Source organism: Falco naumanni, chromosome 8 (assembly GCF_017639655.2).
Source record: "Falco naumanni isolate bFalNau1 chromosome 8, bFalNau1.pat, whole genome shotgun sequence".
NCBI lineage: Eukaryota > Metazoa > Chordata > Aves > Falconiformes > Falconidae > Falco > Falco naumanni.
The window spans coordinates 52,080,460-52,104,442 of record NC_054061.1 but is presented as its reverse complement, the minus strand read 5'-3'; the positions used below and the strand labels follow the sequence as shown (position 1 = coordinate 52,104,442).

The window sequence follows — 23,983 nt, the reverse complement described above, 5'->3', positions numbered from 1 at the left end:
GGCCAACAGAATACTGTGTTCCTCAGGCAGCACAACAGCTGCAGTGCTAGATAGAGAGTAATGAACTGCTTTACTGCACTGTTTGATGAGGAGAGCATGCTACTGTAGAGCAAACCAAGAGGAAAAGGCACTTCTGGCTTCCGTCTTTAGCAAGTCCACGTTCTGTCAGCTTTTACATGCCTGAGTTGATGGAGTAAGAGAACAGACAAGCTAGATGTACTGTGAGGACAACTGTGGTTTCTAGAGTAATTCTGATTGTGATACCACTCTGTCCCTGTCTTAAAAGCTAAACAGGAGAAGCAGCAAACCAATACTTCCATAAACGGCACCCTTTGCTCAAAGGCAGCATGCTGAAAGAACATGCTGTGGCCTGAATATTGACTGAATAGCATTTGCCAGTAAGGCTTCTGGAGCGCACAGCTGTCGCAGTACCAGAATGCCCATAATAAAAAAGAAGGGAAGGGACTTTCGCATAGCTACGTACAAGTAAATTATGCAGATACATGCAACAAAATAGATTTTTCTTTATTCTTGTAATTGAGTGCTCACAGCATTTCCTTTTTTTGTACAAAAGTGGATGCAACTGTAACATAAAAAGCTGAAGAGCTACACAGAACACAGGATGATTGTCTCTCCTGTAGCAGCTTCTTTCTTAATCCTCTTGCAAATCCCTCACATACAGAGATAAATTCTTGCAATCCTGACATCAGGATTATTCTTGAAGTAAAACATAAGCTGTAATCTTTATGAAGCTGCCTGCTGCTCAGAATTAGGGCTGAGTGTCTGAGCATATCCATATTGCAGGGACCCACTGGGGCTCATCCTGTGCACGACGGACTGCAGAAAGCAGCTGCGCTGATGCTTCTTGTAAATTGTCATTCACGATCACCTGATCAAAGAACTGACCAAACTGCGCTTCCATTTTCTTCGCCGAATCTTCCATCTCCTGTAAATCTTCTTCCTGTGAGACACAGAGTAAGCCTGTAAACCTTTAGTGTTGTGTAGAGAAACGCACCTGCACAGCATCTGCAGAGCACCTTGGGCCGTGTGAACAGGAGGAGAACAGATCCTGCCAGCACACTGCATTCCGTTCAGCGAGGCCCAAGCCTCTGGAACTGAGCTGACTTCCCAAGGAGGCACCTCCTGTCCCGGTATCCTCCATTTGCCGCAACAAGGTTGTTCTACTGACAAGTGCTGGCAGAGGATGTTGGGGACTGGAAGGCAAATCTACCGTAACGCTTGTGTTCTCATTCCCCATTTTAGTTTTTTTTTCCCCAGTGTTCATGTTTGTTTCTGCCACAGCAATCATCATTCATTTCCATATACAGTTATGGATTGAGGTCACCAAGATTTTAAGATGCTAAACTTGATTATGATTTGCATGGAAACAACTGTGACAGTGTATTAGACACATTGTAAATACAAGATATGCATTTTCTACAAGCAGGATTTGCTTTTTATCTGTAGAATTTATAATAGAATTGATATTGATACTGTCATCAAACACACCTGAAATAACAATACATTCTTATAACTACATGAAATAAATATTTGGTTAAATTACTGAATGAAGCACATTCCAGGAGCACAAAGCAGTTAATTACAACAAAAATATACAAAATAGCCTTTCCTTCAAGCAAAATGCCTCAATCCTCAAAGTACAAATTAAAAACCTTTCGCTTCAAAACAAAGGGAGGAGCAGGGGGGATCCCAACAAACCAAAGAGAAAAAGACAACAACAGTTTAGACACAATAATTTTTTTTAAGAGTTAACATAGTAACATAGTAGAATGCATTATGTTTTAAACACAGAACCCCAGAATAATACACTGAGTCTCTTCTATTCCCAAATCTCACCTTGAATTTCATGTTCACATAATAATCTGTTAAGATCCTGGCATTTTTACGAGTCTGCCTCATACAGCTTATGCTGGATGGCTTGATGAATATAATGTAGGGCTTTAATTCATGTGTCCGGGCTACTTGTATGCCCTACAAATTAAGAGTAAAAAGAAGTTAAAGTATTTCAAGTGTATTCATCCCAGTTTCACTCCCATAAAAGCCAATTGTTCACGATGCGCTGTTATCCCCAGACCTAGCAGTAATCTTTTTTCAGGATCACCTACTTTAAGATGACCTCACTAATAATCCCTGGACCAGACATTGTTAAGCAACTGTAGCATACCAGGTACTTCATTCTGCTCGGTAACCTTATTAGGAGATGCTTTCCACTCCCCTGACTGACTGGACATTGTCATTAACAGATCTCTACAATCAACAACATTAAAGATCAACCTGAAATCTGTTCTTTTTAACTGCTGGGGAGCTACCTTGGAAGAAAGTACACCTTTACTGCTCCATACTGGAAGAAAGTATCCTGTTTTAGGAAATCTGTGCTGTGTAATATTCCCTGATGCTAATAAGCCTTTTTGAACAACTGCAGAGCAGTGGAGGGAACTAGAAAGAAGAAAAAAAAAAAGGCACAGCATGAAAAGTTGGGCAAGCCACCAGATCTAAAACAAAAGCATGCAACTCCGCAGTTATTTTCCTGCCTCACAGCAGTTACTGAAGAGTAGCTCTGTGCCACTACTTCATATCCTTCCCAAAACTTGTCCTTTAAACTCACACCCTAAAAAACTGAGAGTGGCACATCTGTTCAAGTAGCAGGATTACACTTCCACACCCTTTCTGCTTCTCCCTTTTGTTAGGGGAAGTGCAGCAGAAGAGATCCAAGGACATTTTTACATCTAAAAATGAAGACTGAGGTGTGGCCTAATCTGCCTCTTTATAGTGGTTTGGATTTTGAGTAGCACCCCATAGGTCATGAAACTTAACTTCTACCTTAATCAGCATAAACCACTGCTACCTTAAGGCTCTGCCACACTGGCACTAAGAGGGAAGTCTCTAAATGCTGTCGAGTTATGGTGTGTCTCTTCACATCCAGTAAGAAGAGATGCTGAAACCCAGTAGCCTAAACAGCATCTATGTACTAAATACGCAAGTAATTCAGAGAAGTTTGGTGTAATTTTGCTGGGCACAGCTTTATATGTTTACCATCTCAGGCCTTTATCAGCCTTATCTTCATCAACAAATTCAGTACAAAGATAGAAAGGGGTGAAGAGTGAATAGTGTCTAACTGAAAATATTAGCATGTTAAGTAGTTCTGAAAGTGTTAGAGGTAATAAAAGTAAGGAAAAAGAACCAACAGAAGACTGCAAAGATTGTTCCAATAGCTCAAGAATATATGGAGAATTATTTTTCCTTCCAGGAGATACAAATTCTAGATTCCCTGTCCCTTTACAACTCACCTGCGGTTCTAAATCTATTACACAGATCTTCCCTTCATCGAGGACTGTTCGCACTGCATCAATACTGGTACCATACAGGTACCCTTTGTATTCCCCATATTCCAGCATCCTGTAACAGTGGTGAGGAAGAAGGAAAATGAAAGAGCACCTGAATCTCAAAAAGGTTCAACTTAAGGGTGAAATCTTCAAGTGTAATCCAGTGATCAGGGCTGAATGATCGTAAAACATATTGAACACTGATGAACAATTGCCATCTTTGCTCTTCCCCACTACACTGGGCACAAAATCAAACCCATGACAGTTCGACATCCCCAAAGCATGCATTTTTTACTTGCCTTGTTGTTATAAGTTATGTGTTTAGAGTTTGTGATTCTAATGAGAAAATGCCTGCCATTTAAATGGTACAAAAACTTCATAAATCAGGAGATCTCAAAGCACTTGGCACAGCTCAAGGAATGTAGCTTCTGGTGCTGAGCTCATCTGTCTTAGAGGTGCACAGACACTTTGGAAAGTTTAGCCCTTACAGTTCAGCTACTTGTCTGATGCCATCAGTGCAGAGATTCAGCAATGGAGTTGTAGATCAGGAACAGGTCTGACTCACTGCACTGTTTTAGAAAGCAGTCCGGTTTCCAGGAGAGTTAAACTCATAACTCACAAGCACATCAAATGAGCTCAGTACCAGAGATCTCACTTACTTTTAGAAGGATTCTGAGATTAATTGGTGAGGATCTTATCTGCAACTGCACAAACACAGTTCTTGAAGCCATGGGCTCAAATAGTTTGTCCCGAATTCATACCAAACACACCAAGTATGAGTGGAAGAGCCCAGATTGGGACCTAACTACAAAACTGTCTTTTTTTCTTGGATCATGTTAAGTTTTAAGTAACAAAAGTGTAATTCGTCTCTCCTGCTTACCTGTGGCTATACACCATGTTTTCAAAAGTTTCCTTTGATACATAGTGATATTCACGACCATTCATTTCATAACTCTTCTGAACACGAGTGGTGTCTGAAAGGAGATATACATACACACACAAAAATTCAACTGCAGTCAACCGAATTCACTAATTCTTGTAATTTTATAAATGAAAATAAGACAACTTTCATGAAGGACTATACATCGGTATTTTAATAAGTAATAAAATGAGTTGTTTCAATTTATTAATCCAGAGCAAAAGCCTTGTCTACTGGTTGCCCAGTGGCAAGCCCTTGAAAATTAGCAAAGCACATCTGTATTTCTTGGAATGGAAGGACAGTGGCCTGTGACTCCGACTGGTCAGGAACTGCTTTGAAACTGATTGCACAGCTGTTTTTACTCCTCTGAGGCAAATTCAAAAGCATCCCATAAGCTTTCCCACACTTGCACCTTGACCATATCTGGGATCTTAAGCAGAAAAGAGTTCCTGAATTTTCAACCAGCTTCAGATCCATAATTTCCAATTTGGTTATCCAAATCACAAGAACCAAATAAGCACAGGTAGAAACAATTTCAGTTATTACGTCAGAAATTAAGCTGTGTAAGTCTCATCTGACACTAGAAGGCTAATAAGGAAAGCTGCAAAGCCTATTAAGCATCAGCTTCTGTTGCTTTCATTCTCATATCTGATCACTTAAAACACTATAAACTTAAAATATCCCTAAGAAACATTCTTATTTTTAAATCTAGGAAAAGAAAACAGCAAGATTAAACAAAATCATGCAGATAATTTCCTGCTACATAAAGCTTTAAGGGTCTCAGGAGCTGTAACTTGAAAATACCATCAGCTGATTTGCCACAATAAGGAGAAAGATAGTATTTTGAACCAACACTTATAAAAGCAGATGATTCTGGCTTGCAATACGACTGAAAAAACAGCCTCACAGAAAAGAGCATATGAATACACAAGAGGGAGGTACTTGACATTTCCTAGTCATATTTGAAGGAGGTGGTGAGTGAAAGAGGAAGAACATTACGTACGAGGTATGGCACTTTGAAACTCTCGTGGGTTACTTGTGATAAGCCTTCGCCTTAGCTCATTCACACCAACTCCTGCAGGACCTGAAAAGTTGGAAAAGCAACTAATATTACTGACAGAGACACTCTGCTCACACACACTCCTCACTTCCTAACAGTGCACATGCACAGATGAAACGTAAATTACCAAAAAATGTACCAGGAGTGACTGAAGCATCTTGATTGATTCAGCGTACAAATCACTTCCCAGCAATATAGTCATACCCAGGTGGCAACTAAGCAATACCATTTTAAAAGAAAAATAAATCATTATCAAATACATCCAGACTTAAGACAATGGATTTGCCTTTACCCAGTTTGCTTTATCAGGATCATGGAACACTGCAGAACAACAGCTTCCTTTCAGTCTTTATCATTCAAGACTACTTGGGAGCCTGCAGCCCACTTAATACAACATTTCCTAGATTATTATTATAATTACTAAAGGCATCTTTTTAACTTTCACTGCTGCCCATTATTGAGATTTTTCTAGCCTGGAGTTTAATTTTAAACATTCTTCTTACCATTGCCATACCCACGCACTTAATACTGGCTGTAGAAATGCCCCTGTGTAAACATGTTTTCTAGCAAGTTACAAATGTTTTCTCATCACTATATTCAGTTGGGACTGGTACAGAAAGTGAACCATTTCTCTAATCAAGTCCATTATTAACCAGCATTCATAACCCTATGGCTTCTTCTAAGGACTTTTTTTTGTAAAAAACATTCACTACCTCAAGCAAAGACGATGACACATACATGAAACTTTAAAACCAGTAATGGGGTCAAATGACAGACAACCGTTCTTGAAAAGCTGCTTTGAGAGCTACCTGCAGCCAGCGGGGAAACCTCAGTGCGTCAGACCACCACTGACTGTTTCCTCCCCTCTGTTACAGATAGTGAAATTCACATGAGAAAGCAGTTAACCTCTTACCCACTAGTATGATTAGTCTGTTCCGGTCTGCTGGGTGCCGCTGGTACCTAACCACCTCTTCGTAGGGAGCTGCGAGAGCGCTGTAACAGCTGCTGGGGCACCGAGCGTAACCTGACTGCTGGTTGGCCTGGGATTTCCTGCGACACAGGCGCATACTTCTGCGGAAACCAGCTGCAAGGGGCAGAGAGATCAGTACTGGAAAACACACCTAAGATGAAGGCAACTAGTTGTTTAATCTAAAGTGCCTCTTTCTAAGCCACACAACATGCTGGGCATTTGAGCTTTTTGCAGGGTGAAAGTTAGTGACTGACTTTGCTGCGTTTGGTATGTCAGCTTGGCAGAACCTCTGAGCATTAAGAGAGAGCTGAAGAGGAGGCCAAATCTCGCTGAAAGTCACCTGAAGATAAGCCCAGAATTAGAGACCCCCAAAAGATCCCCAAAACAAGCCAAAGAAGCTTCTAACCACATAAGCATCACCAGGGAACAGGTCAACTGTTTTTTGACGCTCTCCTAGGTAGTTCGCTCTCCTAAAGCAAATCTGGAACGTTTGCTCCAGCCTCCAGAACAAACCCAGATATTTTGAAGACCACTATGGTTTAGTGACAGGAATGGGCTTATTGCTCCACCTTACCATCCAGCCCTAAAAACCTCACTTAGGTCTACTTTTCTAATGAAAGCCCTCATGATTATTCTCAATGGACAACAGACAACATTACTCTCTAGTAAAATTAATTGTGAAATAAATCTTAACAGCCAGTCAAGTTAAAATGGCGGTGGTCAGGTCTCACCAGAAGCCTAACAGGAAGGGAGATTTAAATCAAGAGAACAAACATTAGGCAGAAGAAAGAGACTTCCTGAGGTTTGGAAAACAGAATAAGTAGCATTCAGTTCAGTAAGTCTTTATGTGAAATAAAGAACAAAGGATTTTATTTAACTTCAGACAAGCACTTAATCTAGACCAAGCCCCAACCATCTTACTTATCTTTAGTCACTGCATACCAATAAAGACTCGTTGACCGAATTCACCAAATTCTTCTTCTTCTAGGATACAAAGAACAAATACTCATGAAACAAAAGCACAGTGAAAGCCTAAGAGCTAGATGGCTAACAATTACTGCTTAACCCAAATGAAAAACAGTGTTTCAGTAAACATACACATGCCTCATCTAAAAAAAAGTACAACACTCCATGATACAAAAACATTCAAACATTTCACATGACCAATGACCATTTCAGAGGACCAATATTTCTGTAAGAGAAAAAAATAAACTTAGCAAGTCTTTGTATTTTCTAAATCAGATTTGAAACTCAACATGTTATTTGTTTCATTCCTAAGATAACTAGATGCCAGAGGATGTTTTGAAATACTTACAGTAAAAATAACTTAAGCTTTTCAGGTGAACCCCAGCTAACAAGAACTCTTCAGTTACAACATTACAACGACCAACAAGTCAGTAGCTCAAAAATCAGAACTAAAAAATGTATAACACAGTTTCTGCCCAATAGCATGCTTGGAAAACGCAGTATGCATCTGTTCAGATCTTTCAGGCAGAATGAGGACCCAATTTTATTTTTTCTTTTTAATCGTCTTTGGATCAGTGATATCTGTGCTCCAACATCCCTGACTAATCTGTTTCCTCCAATTCTTTTTGTCCCCATTCTCATGCTGTTCCTTGTGAAGGCTTAACCATTCAGGTGAGCCTTCTGAATCTCTATATGTTTTTTTCCAAATTAAATCTCTCTTATAAGGGTCAAAAATCTCTATTTCCCGATAGATTAATGCTCTAACAGTTTAGAAACTTTTATAAAGGTTATTTGTAAACAACTGAGAAAAAAAATAATTGTGTCAGCAGTGTTTAGATTTCTCTTCAAAAAGGACTCCTAATTTTCCCGTAATCATGCAGGTAACTATCGGAGCTGTGTATTCCCTTTATTTAAGCCTTATTAACAGTAAGAATAAGACACAGAATACATATGCATACCTTTAAAGGCAGTAATTGTTCCAAGACAAGAACATAATTTTCATTTGCAAAACATGAAATTTATTGTCTTTTAGCACTAGATTCTTTGATCATTATGCAAGTACCAAAACAAAGTTAGATGCATCTTAGTTACTCTTCTTTCAAATCTATGCTCTTCAGTGCTTGTACCTGTTAAATACAGTTTTACTCCTACATTTCTGTGTGTACTAACAACTCCTTATGACTGTAGAAAAAACTACTTGGCACCAAACTGCTCGGTTCAGGGCAGAGTTCTGAGTACTGTTCAGCTGACTTATGCCTGTATCATTGCCATCTTCAGGTCTTTTGAGCTATCATTCAAATCTTTTTGAGCATTTATGCTTTATCTAGCCTCTGTTCTACAGTATGGAGTGCAGTCTGGAATCCTACAGGAACAAGCAATTCACCTACTGGGTATTCTAAGAGCAGTGGTAGTTCTTGGTGATGCAGTAAACACAGATAAATTCTAATAGATTACTGCTTACAGGAGACCGAGAAAAAAAGTTGGTATTACCTTCTTTAAGTTCCTCTGCACATACAGATAAAGAGAGAAATAAAACAATATTTTTTAAAAGTCTATACTAAGATTTAAAAGCAAACAAACAAACAAAAAAATCCAAACCAAACCACCAAAAAAACAACCAACTTTGTCCAATCCATTTAGGAAATTTAGGGAACAGGTACTGCAGGCTTTAAAACTAAAATATGCCTGTTAAGCATGAATTCTCAGTTCCCAAAGAGTGAGACTCAGCTATAGCATCTATGCCAGTATTGTACTTGCAAAATACATCATACAGATGTTCAACTAGTGGTTAAAGTAAAACGTAAGATAGCAAATATTCACTATTCCTCTGACTGCCTGGATACAGCAGAGAGCTGAGTCAGCACTGAGTAGTGACTAGCATTTGCAAGAGTAATCCTCAAGTGCAGTTATCAGAAACATCCTAGCCTGAAAACACAAAGACTGCCCTGTAGACCTGCTGGTTCTGTCTTAAAAGCTTTGGGCACTGCTCGAGAGGTGGAAGAGAACAAACCACCTGTGATTAAGCAGAGAAGATCCAACTGGCAAGGAGGAACCTTGTGGAAAAGGGCAATTGTAAGGTGGAATGCCATTTTCTCCACAAGATGACTAAGTATCTGAAACAAAGTTTAGCAGCAGTAGGTTTGTTTTAATGGAAAAATTATTTGGTTTAGAAGATTCAAGTTTTTCAGGATTCTGAATATTATCTAAACAGGTAGCTGTTCCCTAAAAACAAACAAAGAAGAAAAAAAAGATCCCAAAACCAAAATCACCCACCCACAATCCTCAAAACCAGCCTGGTTAAAAAAAAGCACCGATTGAGTGTACGTTCTATACATAAATAACTCATTTTATAAAAGCATTTTTCTTTCCTGTATGCCAACCATACACACAACCAGGAATCCAGAACATCTCTACCACACCAACTGCTGCAGACACTGGGGATTTAGGCCTCCATGACTCTAAGGTAATCCAATTATCTGCTGACATCAATGGAGCCCCTGCTGTCACAGCTTGCACGGGTATAACTGATTAGGATTTGCTAAACAGATCTGGTACTGATGCACGAGAAGAACACACTTGGATAACAGGACAAAACCCTTACTACTAAGGCAATCAGAGAGCGAGAGGAAGACTTAAGGGAACAGGGGTTTACATAATGGCTTTTCAAGCCAGAATGGCTTCTAAAGATAAAATAGCATTCTGGGTTTTGTCACCTGCTTGCTTTTAAGACACTTGCTTGTTTCTGGACACACTTCCTGCAGCAGAACAACAGCAAAGAACTTCGAGTTAGTTCAGAAAAAACTTACCAGACTCAAATGTTTCTTCATCTTTTTTTTCACAATCCAGATAGCAAAGATATTAAAATAAATTCAAAATTTAATTCCTTTCCTCCTATAGAATTTCAGAATCAGAAATCAATTTGTCAGCTCCTATCAGTCTGTCTCACACATACTTTCCCCACTTCCCTCTACACCGAGGTGGCAAAATACAGCTCGCCACACTTGAATTAATTGTCTGGTCTCTCTCCACCCAGTCCTACAGGATCTCATCCCTCCATGAGAGTTTTTTGATTTACCTTGGGAAAAGGAAGAACGAGCTGTGCTGCTTTAGGGAGCAAGTCAAGCTAACAGTCTTCACACATACTGTTTACATGTAAAAACCTATTGCTCAGTGCTTAAAAACATATTCTCCTGAGATCAGTTTCTTGACAATTAATTGTGTGGGTTCTTCAAGACTACAATCATCTGTGGCATTAAATCTATGGTAGACCAAAACTATGGTAATATTACAGCCACAGTCCAAAACCTGAATCAAAGCGGATGGATCACATTCAGGCAGATATTTTTGGGGTGGTCCCTCTTTTTGGCACAGCACTTCACTATAAGCACTGTACACTAACACTGCAAACAGCTCATTTTATTATACTAATATATGATACAGGAGGTTTCCAGGGTATGAAAAATAGAATTTTCTATTATTAAGTTCACTAGGAGAATGAGTGTTTTAACCTGGGAAACAAAATGAGGCTTTAACTAGCTACTACCTCGAAGCAAACAACAATCTCAAGTGAATTGTTACCTGTTTCCACACACTTCTCATCAATCTGTATGTCATCCTCTACAGATCAACACAAGGGAAAAAAAAAATCATCTCAATCAGAAAAAATACTGGGGAAGTCAAAACCTTACAGACCTTACAATACTGAACTCGGACATCAGAAGGAAAATATTTGAAGCTCAGATCAGCCTCAGACATCTTTAAAGATTTTAACTGTTAACTCCAACTTACTAAGTCTTTAGTGAGCAAAAGGCTCTTCTTAAACTAGTGCTCTGAAGGGCTTGTGGTAGAGGCAAACGTGTCTAACTTGAGTTCTCCTTTTGAAATAATAAAAGGTTTAACGTGGCTGTTGCTCTGTTTATCCTGTAGATTATATTATGTCATGGTAATACTTAATAAATACGTTATTTTCCACTCACTCCCTTCTCTCCTGAAGCTTTTAAAAGCATCTATCTTTCCAATATGCTTCACTCGAGGGAAATGTTTTGTCTGGTTGATTTTATTATTATTTTTACAAGGAAGTAGAGAAAAAGATTGATTCAGCTCCCTCTCCATCCCCAGACCACATCAATTCATGTCCCTGAAATGTGACCTTGCAGCTTGGCCAATCCCCTGGGCTCACAATCTGCACTGCTGGTGCATTCTGTTCCTGCACGCCCCTTCAGATAGGCCTTGCAGGAACTATTTTCCAGTTACAGGGAAATTACCAGAGCATGTCAGCCATATTTTGCCCATATGTATCTTTTAAAGAAATACTCTGTCAGAGCTGCTCAGGTCAGCTGCTGAAGATGAAAGAGAAAGAGTGAGAGGAAAAGAGAAAGAGGAAATTTAGTCTTTCCTTCCTCAAAAGCAATACATCCAAACTGTCAGTTCCCTACCAGATAATACATAGCTTAAGTTTCCACTTTAAGACAATGTAAGCTTCTACTATTTCAAGTGAAAAAAAGGCTTGATTTCAATTATGCTAAGCACACAAAATGCCAAGAACTTGGGTTTCTATTGCATGTATTTACTAAACTGCCTCATTTCTGACAACTTTTTAAAAAGCCTGTAAAACTATATGCTATATTGATTCCAGGGACAGGAATGTAATGTCCAGATACAATCTCCTACCTTCTTCCACAGTGCTTACTGCCCACAGCATATCCATTGAAGCAGGTAAAATGCAATAAAATTAGGATGAAAGAGAGCCCCAGCTCTAACGAACAAAGCAATCAGTGCAAGAGGAATCTTAGGCAATGAAACACACTCCATCTGGGAGTTATCACCAAAAAAAATTTAATGTTTTACTAGTATAAAGAACCATAGAAGAAAATGGTGACAGAGAAAAGAGGAAGAACATTCTTTGTCTGGGAAAAATTACGTATTTACAGAAAGTTATAGCTGGCAGCGGATAATGTTTCTGGATTGTCACCATGAATAAACTCCTGTGCAGCATAACTTACACCTCAAGGAAAAGAGTTCTATCTTTCTCTTAATAGTTTTGATGACAAAGAAACATTCTAAATATATCACACAGCACCTTCCAGTGCAGAACTGTTAGCTGTGTCCCTGGAAAGCCAGGGATAGTACAGTTGTCACCTCAAGACTTATTCACACCCAATTCTTCTAGAGAGCTCCTAGATCTTACAGACTTCAGAAGGAGCTGAAATCACAGCTTCTCTCACAGTCAGATCCCAAGTACACCGGAGACAACAGCCTCCACCATCAGTATTCAAGTACAACTACCTTGGTTTCCTGGGGAACACACTTGTGCCGCTACAATATGGCTCCAGGCACAACATCTTTGAATTAAACCAAATCATATGAGCTTCTATTTCATTCTTTCCTACTCTACCATTCAAGTAACTTTTCACTCACACATGGATGATTTCAGACAGAGATGGGGCTGGAAAGGCTGAGACCACCAGAATTCTCGCTGCTTCCTACACAGAAATAGATTTATCACAATTAAAGAAACAGAACAGTCCACAAGCACATTACGCTCAGATTCACTGCTCGCACATCAATCAGTACTGAGCTGACAGAAGACACCAAGAACGGAAACATTCACCATGTTTTAGCCCACTGAAAAGTCCTGAAAGAAAGCTGATGTGCTATCAGAACTATTTAAAAACAATTTCCAAATCAGCAGCCCAGAAGTATTTATAGAGTATTTTGAGTTTATATATAAGGACAGAAGGTAAGCCATACTAGTATAAACTCCTGGAAGTAGAAGAGTGTGCTACTGTTATGGGCAGTAGTACTACTGCCTCTGATACTACACAGCACCTCCTGCTCGCAGCCTCAATCACAACCTAGTTTGATTTCAACTTTCATTACACAAACCACAGCTAGGTTTACACGTAGGACAAATCAAACCTTATCATCTACAATTGCATGGCCTTATGTTTTCCTGAGGGTAACACAGACGGGACACATGGTTAGAGGATCAAACTGAAAGGTGTGTCACAGCAGTTTGAGTACTCTGGTTCTGAAAGCATGTAGTATAAAAATAACGGCCTATTTATGCAGAAAATAATAGTCAAGGGAACCCTGTTCTTCCCTGAGCCTGTTTTTTGTTTTGGTGGGGTTTTTTTCACTCTCCTATCTTTTAATCTGGTCTACTCTGTTTTGACCTAAGATGAAGAAGTCACTCATGCTTCACAGGACATCTTTAAAAAAATACTGTTTCTTGATACAGCTATGCTCTTATACTATAAGTTTGTTAACCCACCCCCCATGTCATCGCCCCCACCTCTGCTTTTTTTTTTAATGATAGATGACTCCTAAATAGTTGGGGTCCTTAATTTCCACCCATCTTTCAGCTGCTACATCCCACTAGATGCTTTAGTAAATAGTGTTGAGACTAGGCAACTGCTGCAAACTTCTTAATTTAAGATGATACATAGGTGCTTTCAAGAGCTTGTTCTCACACAGGTATTATTAATGGAAGGGGAGCAAAAAGTTGAAAAATGGAAAGAAGATAGGTATTTGTCAGAGGTCACTGAATCATACTACTATACAACTTACGAAAATTTTAAATAGCAAAGTCTGAAAAACTGCCTAATTTTTTTAACTGGAAATCAGAAAAATGATAGCTTTTTACCTTTTAAGAAGATGATTCGAGGGTATGAGTCCAGCACAGGCACTGAGATCTGAAACTTTCCTGGCCTGCCACCAGAGAGCATCGTTCTGGTCCACAACCTGGAGTATTTCACCCTTCTTAAAAGCCAAGCCTGCATCAGCACATGGTATGGCAGGATCTTGCAAGGGCCAGTAATCTGCCATGGCTCGCACATAGACCTGGCAAAGAAAATAGACAAAGAGTTCAGTGGAAGCCACGTTCAGAACAAATACAACATGAGCTTTATAATCACATGGCCAGATATTGCTGCTACTTAAGTTAATTCATAATGAAGTCAAGTTTTAAAAAACAGATCAAATCCCAGACCCTATCTGTTCACTAAGGGAGAAAAAAAAAAATCAGATCCTACATTGTGAAAACAATCAACCTTCAACGTGTAGATCACTCTGAAAATGTCTTCGTTACCTTTAACACAGCTACATTCCAGCTTGCTGTTTTACTGCTTCAGCAACAGCACATTGATGTCAGCTGAGAAGTAGCAATAAAGGCAAGTAACACCTCAAGGATGGCAATAAACTTCTAAGCAACACTATTGCTTTGTACCACACTGTTAGACATTATCGGGGTAACTGTTCGCAGTAACAATCTGGGAAAAAGAATGCCTCTTACTGTTGTTTGGTTGCTGACAGGCCGATCAGAAACTGGAATTAATTTGAAGATAATTGTCCCCTGAGACAGGGCCTAAATGGTTAGAAAAGGATTAAAATATGACTGATATTCAACAGAAATAAACAAACATTGGCATCACAAACTTAACACAACATGGCTTTAAAGTTACTGTAATATCTATAGGAGAAACAGAATTTAGGCAGAGTCAGTGTGACAAAACTTTTTTTTTTCAAAAGGAAACTCAAGAATGAAACTTTGAAGTCTTGCTAAATATTTCTAATTAAATTAAATCCATGTTTTATTACATATAATTCCAACATTAATTTATACCAAACTTGTCTACTGAAATGTAATTTAAATTGGCAGCAGGATCTGGTTAGACAGTGATATAAAGGGAGAGGAAAAAAAAATATTTAAGAATCAAGCATTCCAATAGCATTTGTATCTCCTGTACTTAGAAACAGTACAACCACAGGAATAAAACACAGAAAGACTTGATAGTGATTACATATAGTGATACCTTACTGACTGGCTTTGCAGTGAAGAACACAAAGATTGTGGGCAAACTGACAAGTAATAGGGCCAGCTCAACAGATTTCTTCCTGAGAATTCTGAGAACAGCAATGACCGCTGCCCTGTTTTGCAAAGTGAGGTATGTAGCTTACAAGCTCGCTCACTCTGCTTCAGCACATTTTGTAACATGGACTCTTACTAGAACAGCACCGTTCCACTACTTTCATGTGGAATAGTAACTGAGTGGAGCTTCCATGTGTGAGAAAGAAACTGTCTACAGTTACTCTTAAGGTACAAAGTAGAAAAAAAGATTCAGTACCAGAATATTAATAACTTGCTCAGGCTCAAGTCCCTCAACAGGAACTCCATTTACTTCCACCAGTTTGTCTCCAGCATACAGCAACCCTACAGTGAACACAAAGATGAAAGCAGCAGCGGCAGTTTTATCACAGCATGGATTACCTCTGGTAGGAGAGGCAGGGACACAGATATACCACAGGTTTGGAAGTCAGCATTAAAAGTTTCCATACACCAGGTATGCAGGAAGGCATTTTGGATTCAGGCTATCTTGCCCCTGGATAGGACTGCAGACTTTTGCAGGTCACAAGAAGCTTGCAAGCTTCAGTTTTCTTATTGTCTCCCACCTCCCCCATATAACATGCTTACAATCTATTGATGATCTACTTGAAAAGTAGAAGAAACATTTTAATTCCATTTCTCAAAGTAATTTCTGAACCTGTTCTAGCTAAAGCTGTTATACTAATAGACCATGAGACTTGGAATCAGACCCTTAAAAATTCAGGTGCAGCGGGATGCCTTGGGACTCCTCTGTCATTTACAAGATCTTCACAGTATTGTTTAATTTTACATTTTCCTTCAGCGCAAATGAAACATTAATCAGACTAGAAACTTCATCAGCTGTTGTCTACAGTTTTGGTTTTCTTCTCTACACAAAGACCAGAAAACTATTTTATAATGACTACAGTTCAATTTTACTTCTGACGTTTTACATTTTAGTTACATTACATATCTGAAGGAATGTGGAACATGTTCAATTCTAGGATGACAAAATAGTGACATTTCCAAGGAAACTCCTTGGAAGATTTCTTGGCAACTAAAGCTACCAAAGTGTTTAGTTGACTAGTGCCAAGAAGTATTACTACATATCCCTTAAACCCCCTTATAGAATCAAGGACTACTGATATTTTCCATTTCTCCATCAGGGAATGAGCTGCTGGTATTCATACTACACTGCAATCTGGGATATTCCTGGTCAATCTCATGAGAGATTTAGTCAAGTATTGGTACCAAGAATGCACAATGAAAACTAGATTTGTACCTCAACTCTGTCTCAGACATAGCACATCCATATGAACATTGATGAAACCAGAATCAAAGTCACTGCAGCGTATCACTATTTATGGCGCTGTCTAACATACAAATCTTCTTGCTCTATAATGGAAAACTACTTGTAGAAGCTAAGCTACGATCTTAGTTCAAACCTCTTATTTCAAGTTCAATTTTTTGGCATCACTATTTCAGATTACACATACCACTTCTGTCTGCTAGCCCACCATGGATCACACGGGCAACTGTTATGTCACCTGTTATCTCATGGCGTTTAATGGTGGCACCCTGGCAAATAAAAACAAAAAACACAGTGATCAATGAAGAATGCCAGGAAGTTTCCTTTCACATCTGCTCTTGGCAATAACAGAAAGGCCTTGAAAGACGCAGCCTTTTCAACAGAAAACGCTCCCTCACCAGAGGCTGGTTGTTTTTCACTAAGCAGACAATCCTCATCGCTTCCTCATTTTCAGGTATGTTGTCTGGCAGTGGCGGAAGGGTTGGTTCAAAATCTTTCTGGGCCACAGTATCATGAGCAGATAGCAAGGCCTGTTACAAACATAAACAAGCCAGCAAACCAACGCATAAGCAAAGATCATACAGGAGTGCAGCTTTAAACAGTGACTGGTCAGAAAACAGAAACCAGCAAGTAATGTCCTATGTGAACACAGATCCCTTTCACACATTGAAATTTTCTTCCTCCCACTTGGAAATGCAAAATGTGAAATAAAGTTTTAAGAACAGTTCCTCTCTATGCTTTTTCTGGAAAACTTAAAAAAGATGAAACATTTTTATTTAGAGCTTTAGGGTAAAGAAAGCAGGTTTTGCAGTTACAAGGAAGATTTGGTTTTACGTAACTGCATCAACTGCTCAGAATGTGACTTTCTAAGAAATGTCTCTCAAACACAGCCCTTAAAACACGGCCCACTGCAGGTACTTCAGACACACAGCCCACATCTGATTTCACAACGAGGTTAGTTCATCACTAGGAAACTATGTCCCTTCTGGCTCCTTTGCCAATTCTCTTGAACAGCCGGCCATCTGCTTCCACCCCCACTGCAGACAGCTCTATCAGCAACTCTTTATTTCCTTATACAGGACTTGCCTTTAAGTGTGGAGCACGCAGTAGGCGTCTTAGCTCTTTGATCTCTCCGGACTGAGGGGCTTCACGCAGTAACTCTACCACCTGATAAACATACGAGAGAAAGCACTGGTTTTGGAGAACAATTCATGTAGACAGCTGTAAGTTGAATTTTGAGGAACATTGTATGGTGAGAGTGTTAAGGCCGCCATGTTATATGACTCCGAGCATATCCATACAATTTACTTTAGAATGGACGATATGACCACAGCTGAACAACACTCAGCCAGGCTTAATTCCATTCAGGCACAGTGCCGTGTGCTCTATTTTTTCTCCTATGCCTCAACCAATTTCATCACTACTGTCAGTTTCTCCACTTAAGTCATTAACTCTCCCACTAATTCAGAAATTGAAGAACGAATCTGCTATTACGATACGAAAAATCAGAAAAAAACAAAAAGCTTTTCAAAATCCTCATGTCAGACTGCTTGATTGTAGCCATAATGCTGAATGACCCAGTTACATGGGAAGACACACATACGGCCAGTGGTTAGAAGAAAGAATTTATGCATTTGTTACACTGGCTAGGGCTCATGCAGTCTAGTGACCACAGCTGTACACGCCTCCCACCCCCCACCCACCCCACAACACAGTAGGAGTTAGCAAGTAGCTTGACCATGTGGGAGAGGACAGAACGTTTCAAATGTTTATAATGTACTCAGACCTGAGACACAAACACCACAGCACTGTTACCTGCGGCTAAATCAACTAATTTGGCACGAGTAAGTAATGCAACACACTACATACACAACCTTACCTCACGATTCAACACGTGTGCCTGCGGCGTGACAGGAACTGGTCTTTTCCCAAGATAGTGTTGGAGGCACTCATAAATCTAGGGAAAGCCGTGACAGACAAGACAACGCAATGATGATCTGTGCACATGGCTATATAGACACACACATAACACAGTGGGCACTACCGTAGTTCTAGGAATTTCTCAGTCCAACTAGAACCAAAGAGTTCACAGTCCCAATCCTTAATGTCTAATGCATGTGGAACCGCGTCTGTATTCATTGTCTTTCCACATTATCATCCAGCTAGCCAGTTACACTGCAATTTTGAATCTTCTAATAGGAAAAGCTGATTACACAGGACAACAGCCCGACAGCATCAATTCTCTGACTCGTAGCTTGCTTGTTTCCTCCCTCTAGTTGCAAACATGATTAACAATTTAAATATAACTTAAAACAAAATAAATTGCTGTGTTTTAAATGGCCTTATGGACATTCTTATCCACAGCAAGTTTTTCTTCTTTAAAATTTAAAGATCTTTAAAAATCCTTGTTAGAGGAAAAGCAGAATTTGTCTCAGAGATATCTCTACTCAAGAGAGAAACACCAGCCAAAACTGTTCTGTAGCAACATAAAATCTTCAACTACACATCAAATCAGTGTGGGCAAAACCAGAAAAACATAATTTCACAAGCATCCATGCCCAGAAGTGGGATGCATAGCCATACAGAGATTTAAGAATAGAACAGACAGCTGAGCAGTGCTGTGCTCAGCCTACACCTCCATCCCCCTGGCCTTAATAGGGACATGTAAATTAGAAGAGCTTTAACATCTAGGACATTATGAAAGAGAATATATTTTTCTTCTTTAAAGCACAAGTGGTTTTGTTCACTTTGACTGCTGATGTTAGGACCAACATTAGGACTATCAAACACTTAAGTCTAAACAAGCATTTATTGTCCTGGTATGGCAAAATAAAGTAGCTATCCCCGAGAGACTGCTCTCAAGAAGCCCTTTGCCTACACGGCTCAATTTCTTTACCTTTAAAAGTGCTTGCAGCCAGCGAGATCTGAGCAGGTCATATAACATGCCAATGCCATTGACATCTCTTTTACAGAGCAAACTCAGTTCTTGTAGCACTAGAGTCAGAACATGAGATATACCTGAGCCCAAGAAACAGAAAAGCGCAAGACACTTCAGTACAAAGAGAAGCCCAACCAAAGCCAAACAATGACCCAGGCCTTCGAAAAGCATCTTTCCTCAGTTTGTACTTTCAAGAAATGCACTCAATTCCTGTCTGCTTCGCTTGTTTCCTGCAATCAACTCTGTTTTATTTTTTTATGTTTTATTTTATTATGTTACTAACCAGCAGGGTTAGGTCAATACTAACAATTTCAAGTGACCTGTGAGAGGGGGAAAAAACCCCCAACATGCTGGGAATCTGAGGCATATCAGTCTGGGTTCAAGCTTGTACCTCCTACTGAGAACAGGTAAAATGAACAAGGCAATTTTTTATGTTTATAGGCTTTTATTTTGGATGACCCACTCTTTGGGCCAGGGACCATCTGTTTTTTTCCACTCTCGAGGTGCACACATTTTGGAAAATATCATTAATGAATGCAGGTTCCTGCCAAATACATACTGTTGTCCCAGGAAAGTGGAAGAACCGCTCTTACTATTAGAAGCAACGCTTGATCTGCTAGAACACTACTCTAGTACAGAGGAAAACCAAAAAAATCCAGTGCCTTTTTAAAATCTCAAGGAAGCAGAAATTAAGAGGTGATGAACAGATAGGACGTTACACAGTCAGGCCTAGATACAAACGGGCTTTTTGTGAGTGCATGAAATTTAATTTTACCTCAGAAATGACAACATTTCTGATATGTGACACTTTGAGAAACAATGTTTGTAACAGCACTAATACAACACCACACCAAATGTTAGGAATTGGATTTATTAAGTTATAAAGGTTCTTAGAAGGACCATAAGGGCTGGATGCCCGACTCCCACTGCATGTCAGAGGAAAGTAAGCTCTCAACTCTTGTGTATTTTGGTAAGCACAAGCTGTATCTTTGCTTTTTCGTGCCAAAGTAATCATACAATACAACTGTAACAGGAGTCTCTTCTTCATATTTATTTGCTTAGAACATTAAACTTGGCATGTTTCAATGAGTAATATTGTAATACAAGAAAAATGTTGAAATAAAACCAAGACACCAGGAGCTTTATCAGCCAAAATCAAAATAGTAATTTCTTAAAACTAAAGCTCATACAGCACACCCAGAACAGCTGAGTACTCTCTACTGCAGACACCATCAGCTGCTATCATCCAGTCACAACTAACCGGAACATGGAAGCCCTTCTTTACTTATTTCTCTCCTGAGCACAATTTTTACAGAAGCCATTGACAGCTAATTGTTTCCTGCACTGGCTCTAGACCTCAATGTTACTCACACCTGTGTGAGATCTATCTTCAGCTTTAGTTTTACTGAGGTATGTTCCTTATGTGTGAATTTATACAAGTACTTGCCTGCTAAGTTTCTGCAGATGGGGACTTTTGCCTCAATCATCAGCCAGAATTACTGAATATCCAAACTGGAAAAGCCTGGAAATGTACCTCATTATCAAAGGAATCATCTGTCTCTGCAAAGCAGACACTTAAGCACTTACAAAAATTATGAACTCTGTGAACCCTGACTGTGAGCCCCCCACAGAGAAACCTGCCAAAATGCAGTTTTCTTAAAAGGATTCTCTTCTACAGGAACTTCCTAGTGCTTAACAGAACATCACCTGTGGTGGAGATGCTTTTTAAGATCTTTTCCTCATTACTGGTTGCCTCTTCCTGAGATGACTGTACTAATTATCTCCCAGAATGCTATCCCTACATCAAACTGGGCTCAGAATGACCAAGATGTTCCATACAGAAGCACAAACCTTCAAACTACAGAGAGTAATTTCTTTAAACAAAAAAAAAAACCTCTTGCAATTATCAGTCATTCTTGATACAGCTGTAGAGACTCTTGACTTTATAAGCCAGAAACAAACGTCAGCTATTCTCTTCTGACACTCCTGAAATTAACTGCATACCACCATTAAAACTCAAGAATCATTCCAATTATTAAGTAGTAATACGTCTAGACATGTTCATCTCTTTCATGACTCAATGGAAGAAGAGTTACAGACCAAGGAATAAAAACTTTTTGTCAGTTTTCTTGCTCTTTGAAAAAGAGATGCAAAAGTTATGAGTACCATTATCTTGACTGTGGACTGTTGGCACTTCCATCTTTTCCTTTACTCAAGGATATTCCACTCACTTCTTTGAGCACTGCATTCACACCAAGTACATTTCACAGAGAGATGTTGAACTAGGGGAAAAAAAGTACACAGAGTACTGTCAGGTATTTTAGATTGATAAGAAAGCAGAATTTTAAAAAAAGGGGGCAACCATTCATATTTAAGTGTACAACAGGTTGGAAGCATAAATTAAATACATTAGTCCCACCTATAAATTCAGTTACCCACCAGCATCCAAAATGCAGACAGACAAACCTCAACTGCAATATGACATTTTATTTCTCCTTCATGGAATTGTCACTGGCTTGCTTCATTAAGCCATCTAAAATAAGAAGCTATTTGGTACATCTTCTGTTCCTCATCTTTTTAAGTGCACTACTATGGAAAGTTGTATTTTTTTGCAGACTTTTAAAGCTTTTTTTATACCAATATAGCTTGGAAAATAATAATATTCAAGAATATACTACATTTAATTCCTCTTGTTATTGACACAGTATTAAAATGAAGGGCTCTGGATTTCATACTGAATTTTCAAGGAGCAAAGACATGATTTTGCAAAAAAGGGATCCCTGTTTCTATCACTGTTAGAATTTAAGGTCCTTGAAGGATTTGTTCCACATGGATTTCATTATTTTCCCGTATTTCCTCAATGTGAATTAAAATTTTAAAAAGCCAACCCCCTCAAAAAAACCCACAGCTTACCTTACCAGTATCATCATCTCTTTCTGACAATTTATAATTGGTTGCTGCTTTTAGAGACAGAGTCCAAGTTTGCTGATCTAAAAAAATCCCCTCCTCTATCAGCTTTCATTATAAGAAGCAGCATATACTACCATATTTTTTCTTTAACTTTTAAAACAAGAATTTTTAAGTAATGCAGGAAGCCAACACTTACACTTATTAACCTGTATCCATGTCTTGCTGCACTTGTTGAATATAAAAAAATAAGCCTTTTCTAAAATTCTCTTCCCAAATCCTTCCCTTTCTTAGAATTCTGTGACAACCTACTACTAACCTGTAACGTTCCCTTAGACTAAAAACAGAGGAAGCTCTCCAATCTACTGCTAATAAGAAACAATGCAGTACAAAATTGTTTCAGAGAATTCTCAGAACTCTTCTTTGCAAACAAGTATGGAAATCCCCCAGAGAACACTGTGTGGTGCATTTATACCCCAAAGCATCAGGAGCCTGTATATGAAAGCTCTGAATCAATTCAGAATCTTCATTACATCCTAGTTGATCTATCCTCAAATCACACTTGATAAAAGTTTGAAGATACTGTCATTACTGTCATTAGCAGTATTCTAAGATTGCTTTTAAAAAGTTAAATATTTAAACCGCTCACTGAAGAGATGATTCAGTGTACAAGTTAAAAAAACCCTGTAACATCACATATTTGAAGACTTCAGCCAACAGTGAACCACAGCGTGACAGACACTGCGTGAACAGTGAATGCCTTACCAAATTCTGTTCAATGCACAGTAGTTAGTCTCCTGGATTAGAATTGAGGAAGGCGGCTGCCGTTTTCCTCTAGGTTGTTCTGTGGACAGAAAACATCAAAGGTACAAGCAGGAAAAGTAGTATCTTGATCCACTTATAAAAGCAGAAGGCATTACTGGCACTTTTACTGCAGGAGCAAAAAATAATCAGAAGTGACGACATTATGATTCAAGTATTTTATTACTCAGTATTGGCAATTCATTACAAGTTACCTCTACAGGAAACTGAGTGATACATCTTACTGCAATTCTAATCTGAAGACTGCTTTTCAAATTATGGATTCCTCTTTTAAAGACTAACAAAAATATTATTTGATCCTCCCACAATATCCAATGCAACTGGGTTTTGAGCTGCAATTATTTCATTTTTTTCAATAGTCTGAGTTCCTTTAATAGTTTGCCTTCCCTCCTTTGCTAAGCTTAGCTGATCTGCCTAATGATGGATTTAAAGCAGGCCATATAAATCTAGTCATGAATACCTGTTTCTTATTTACCAAAGACATCAGGAATAGGACAGAAATCTTTACTGTGAGATGGTACAGACACGGGAAGAGGAATCCCTATGTTGCAAAGTACATTCAGGACAGCAGCACTCCTGGTTTTCACTGAACAGCAGCAATATGAAAACACAAGTAACCCTCAGCTTGGCTGATTCTCACCCCCCTGCCCCATTTGGAAACTAAGAGTCTATAGCTCCAAATTCAGTTGCAGAAACGTTTACAAGGAGATAGTACCCAACCTGCAAGTTATGGCCTAAAGGGAAACTTCTGACAGCTTATCCCATAAGCTACATTTCAGAAGCCCCATTTCCTATTATTACCAATTCTAAGTTTTCTCTAGCTTTTATATCCATGTTTTTTTTCCACATTTTTCAAGAACTCAAGACAGACCCCAATGATGTCT

General features: G+C 39.0%; 1 protein-coding gene across 1 annotated transcript; it reads right to left on the bottom strand.

Moving 5' to 3' along the window:
• Positions 1-504: 504 nt before the first annotated feature.
• Positions 505-21,647, bottom strand: MPP4 (membrane palmitoylated protein 4). The gene is made up of 21 exons (XM_040602712.1): positions 21,537-21,647; positions 19,329-19,450; positions 18,312-18,389; positions 17,519-17,599; positions 16,831-16,962; positions 16,620-16,701; positions 15,386-15,471; positions 14,554-14,625; positions 13,906-14,102; positions 12,678-12,742; positions 11,931-11,948; positions 10,839-10,877; positions 10,067-10,087; positions 8,751-8,765; positions 7,236-7,277; positions 6,237-6,407; positions 5,267-5,347; positions 4,225-4,318; positions 3,309-3,417; positions 1,858-1,992; positions 505-961 (listed from the first exon to the last, which is right to left on the bottom strand). The coding sequence occupies exons 1-21, from the start codon at positions 21,568-21,570 to the stop codon at positions 770-772; spliced, it is 1,866 nt and encodes a 621-aa protein (XP_040458646.1). The 5' UTR covers positions 21,571-21,647; the 3' UTR covers positions 505-769.
• Between the last annotated feature and the right edge of the window lie 2,336 nt (positions 21,648-23,983).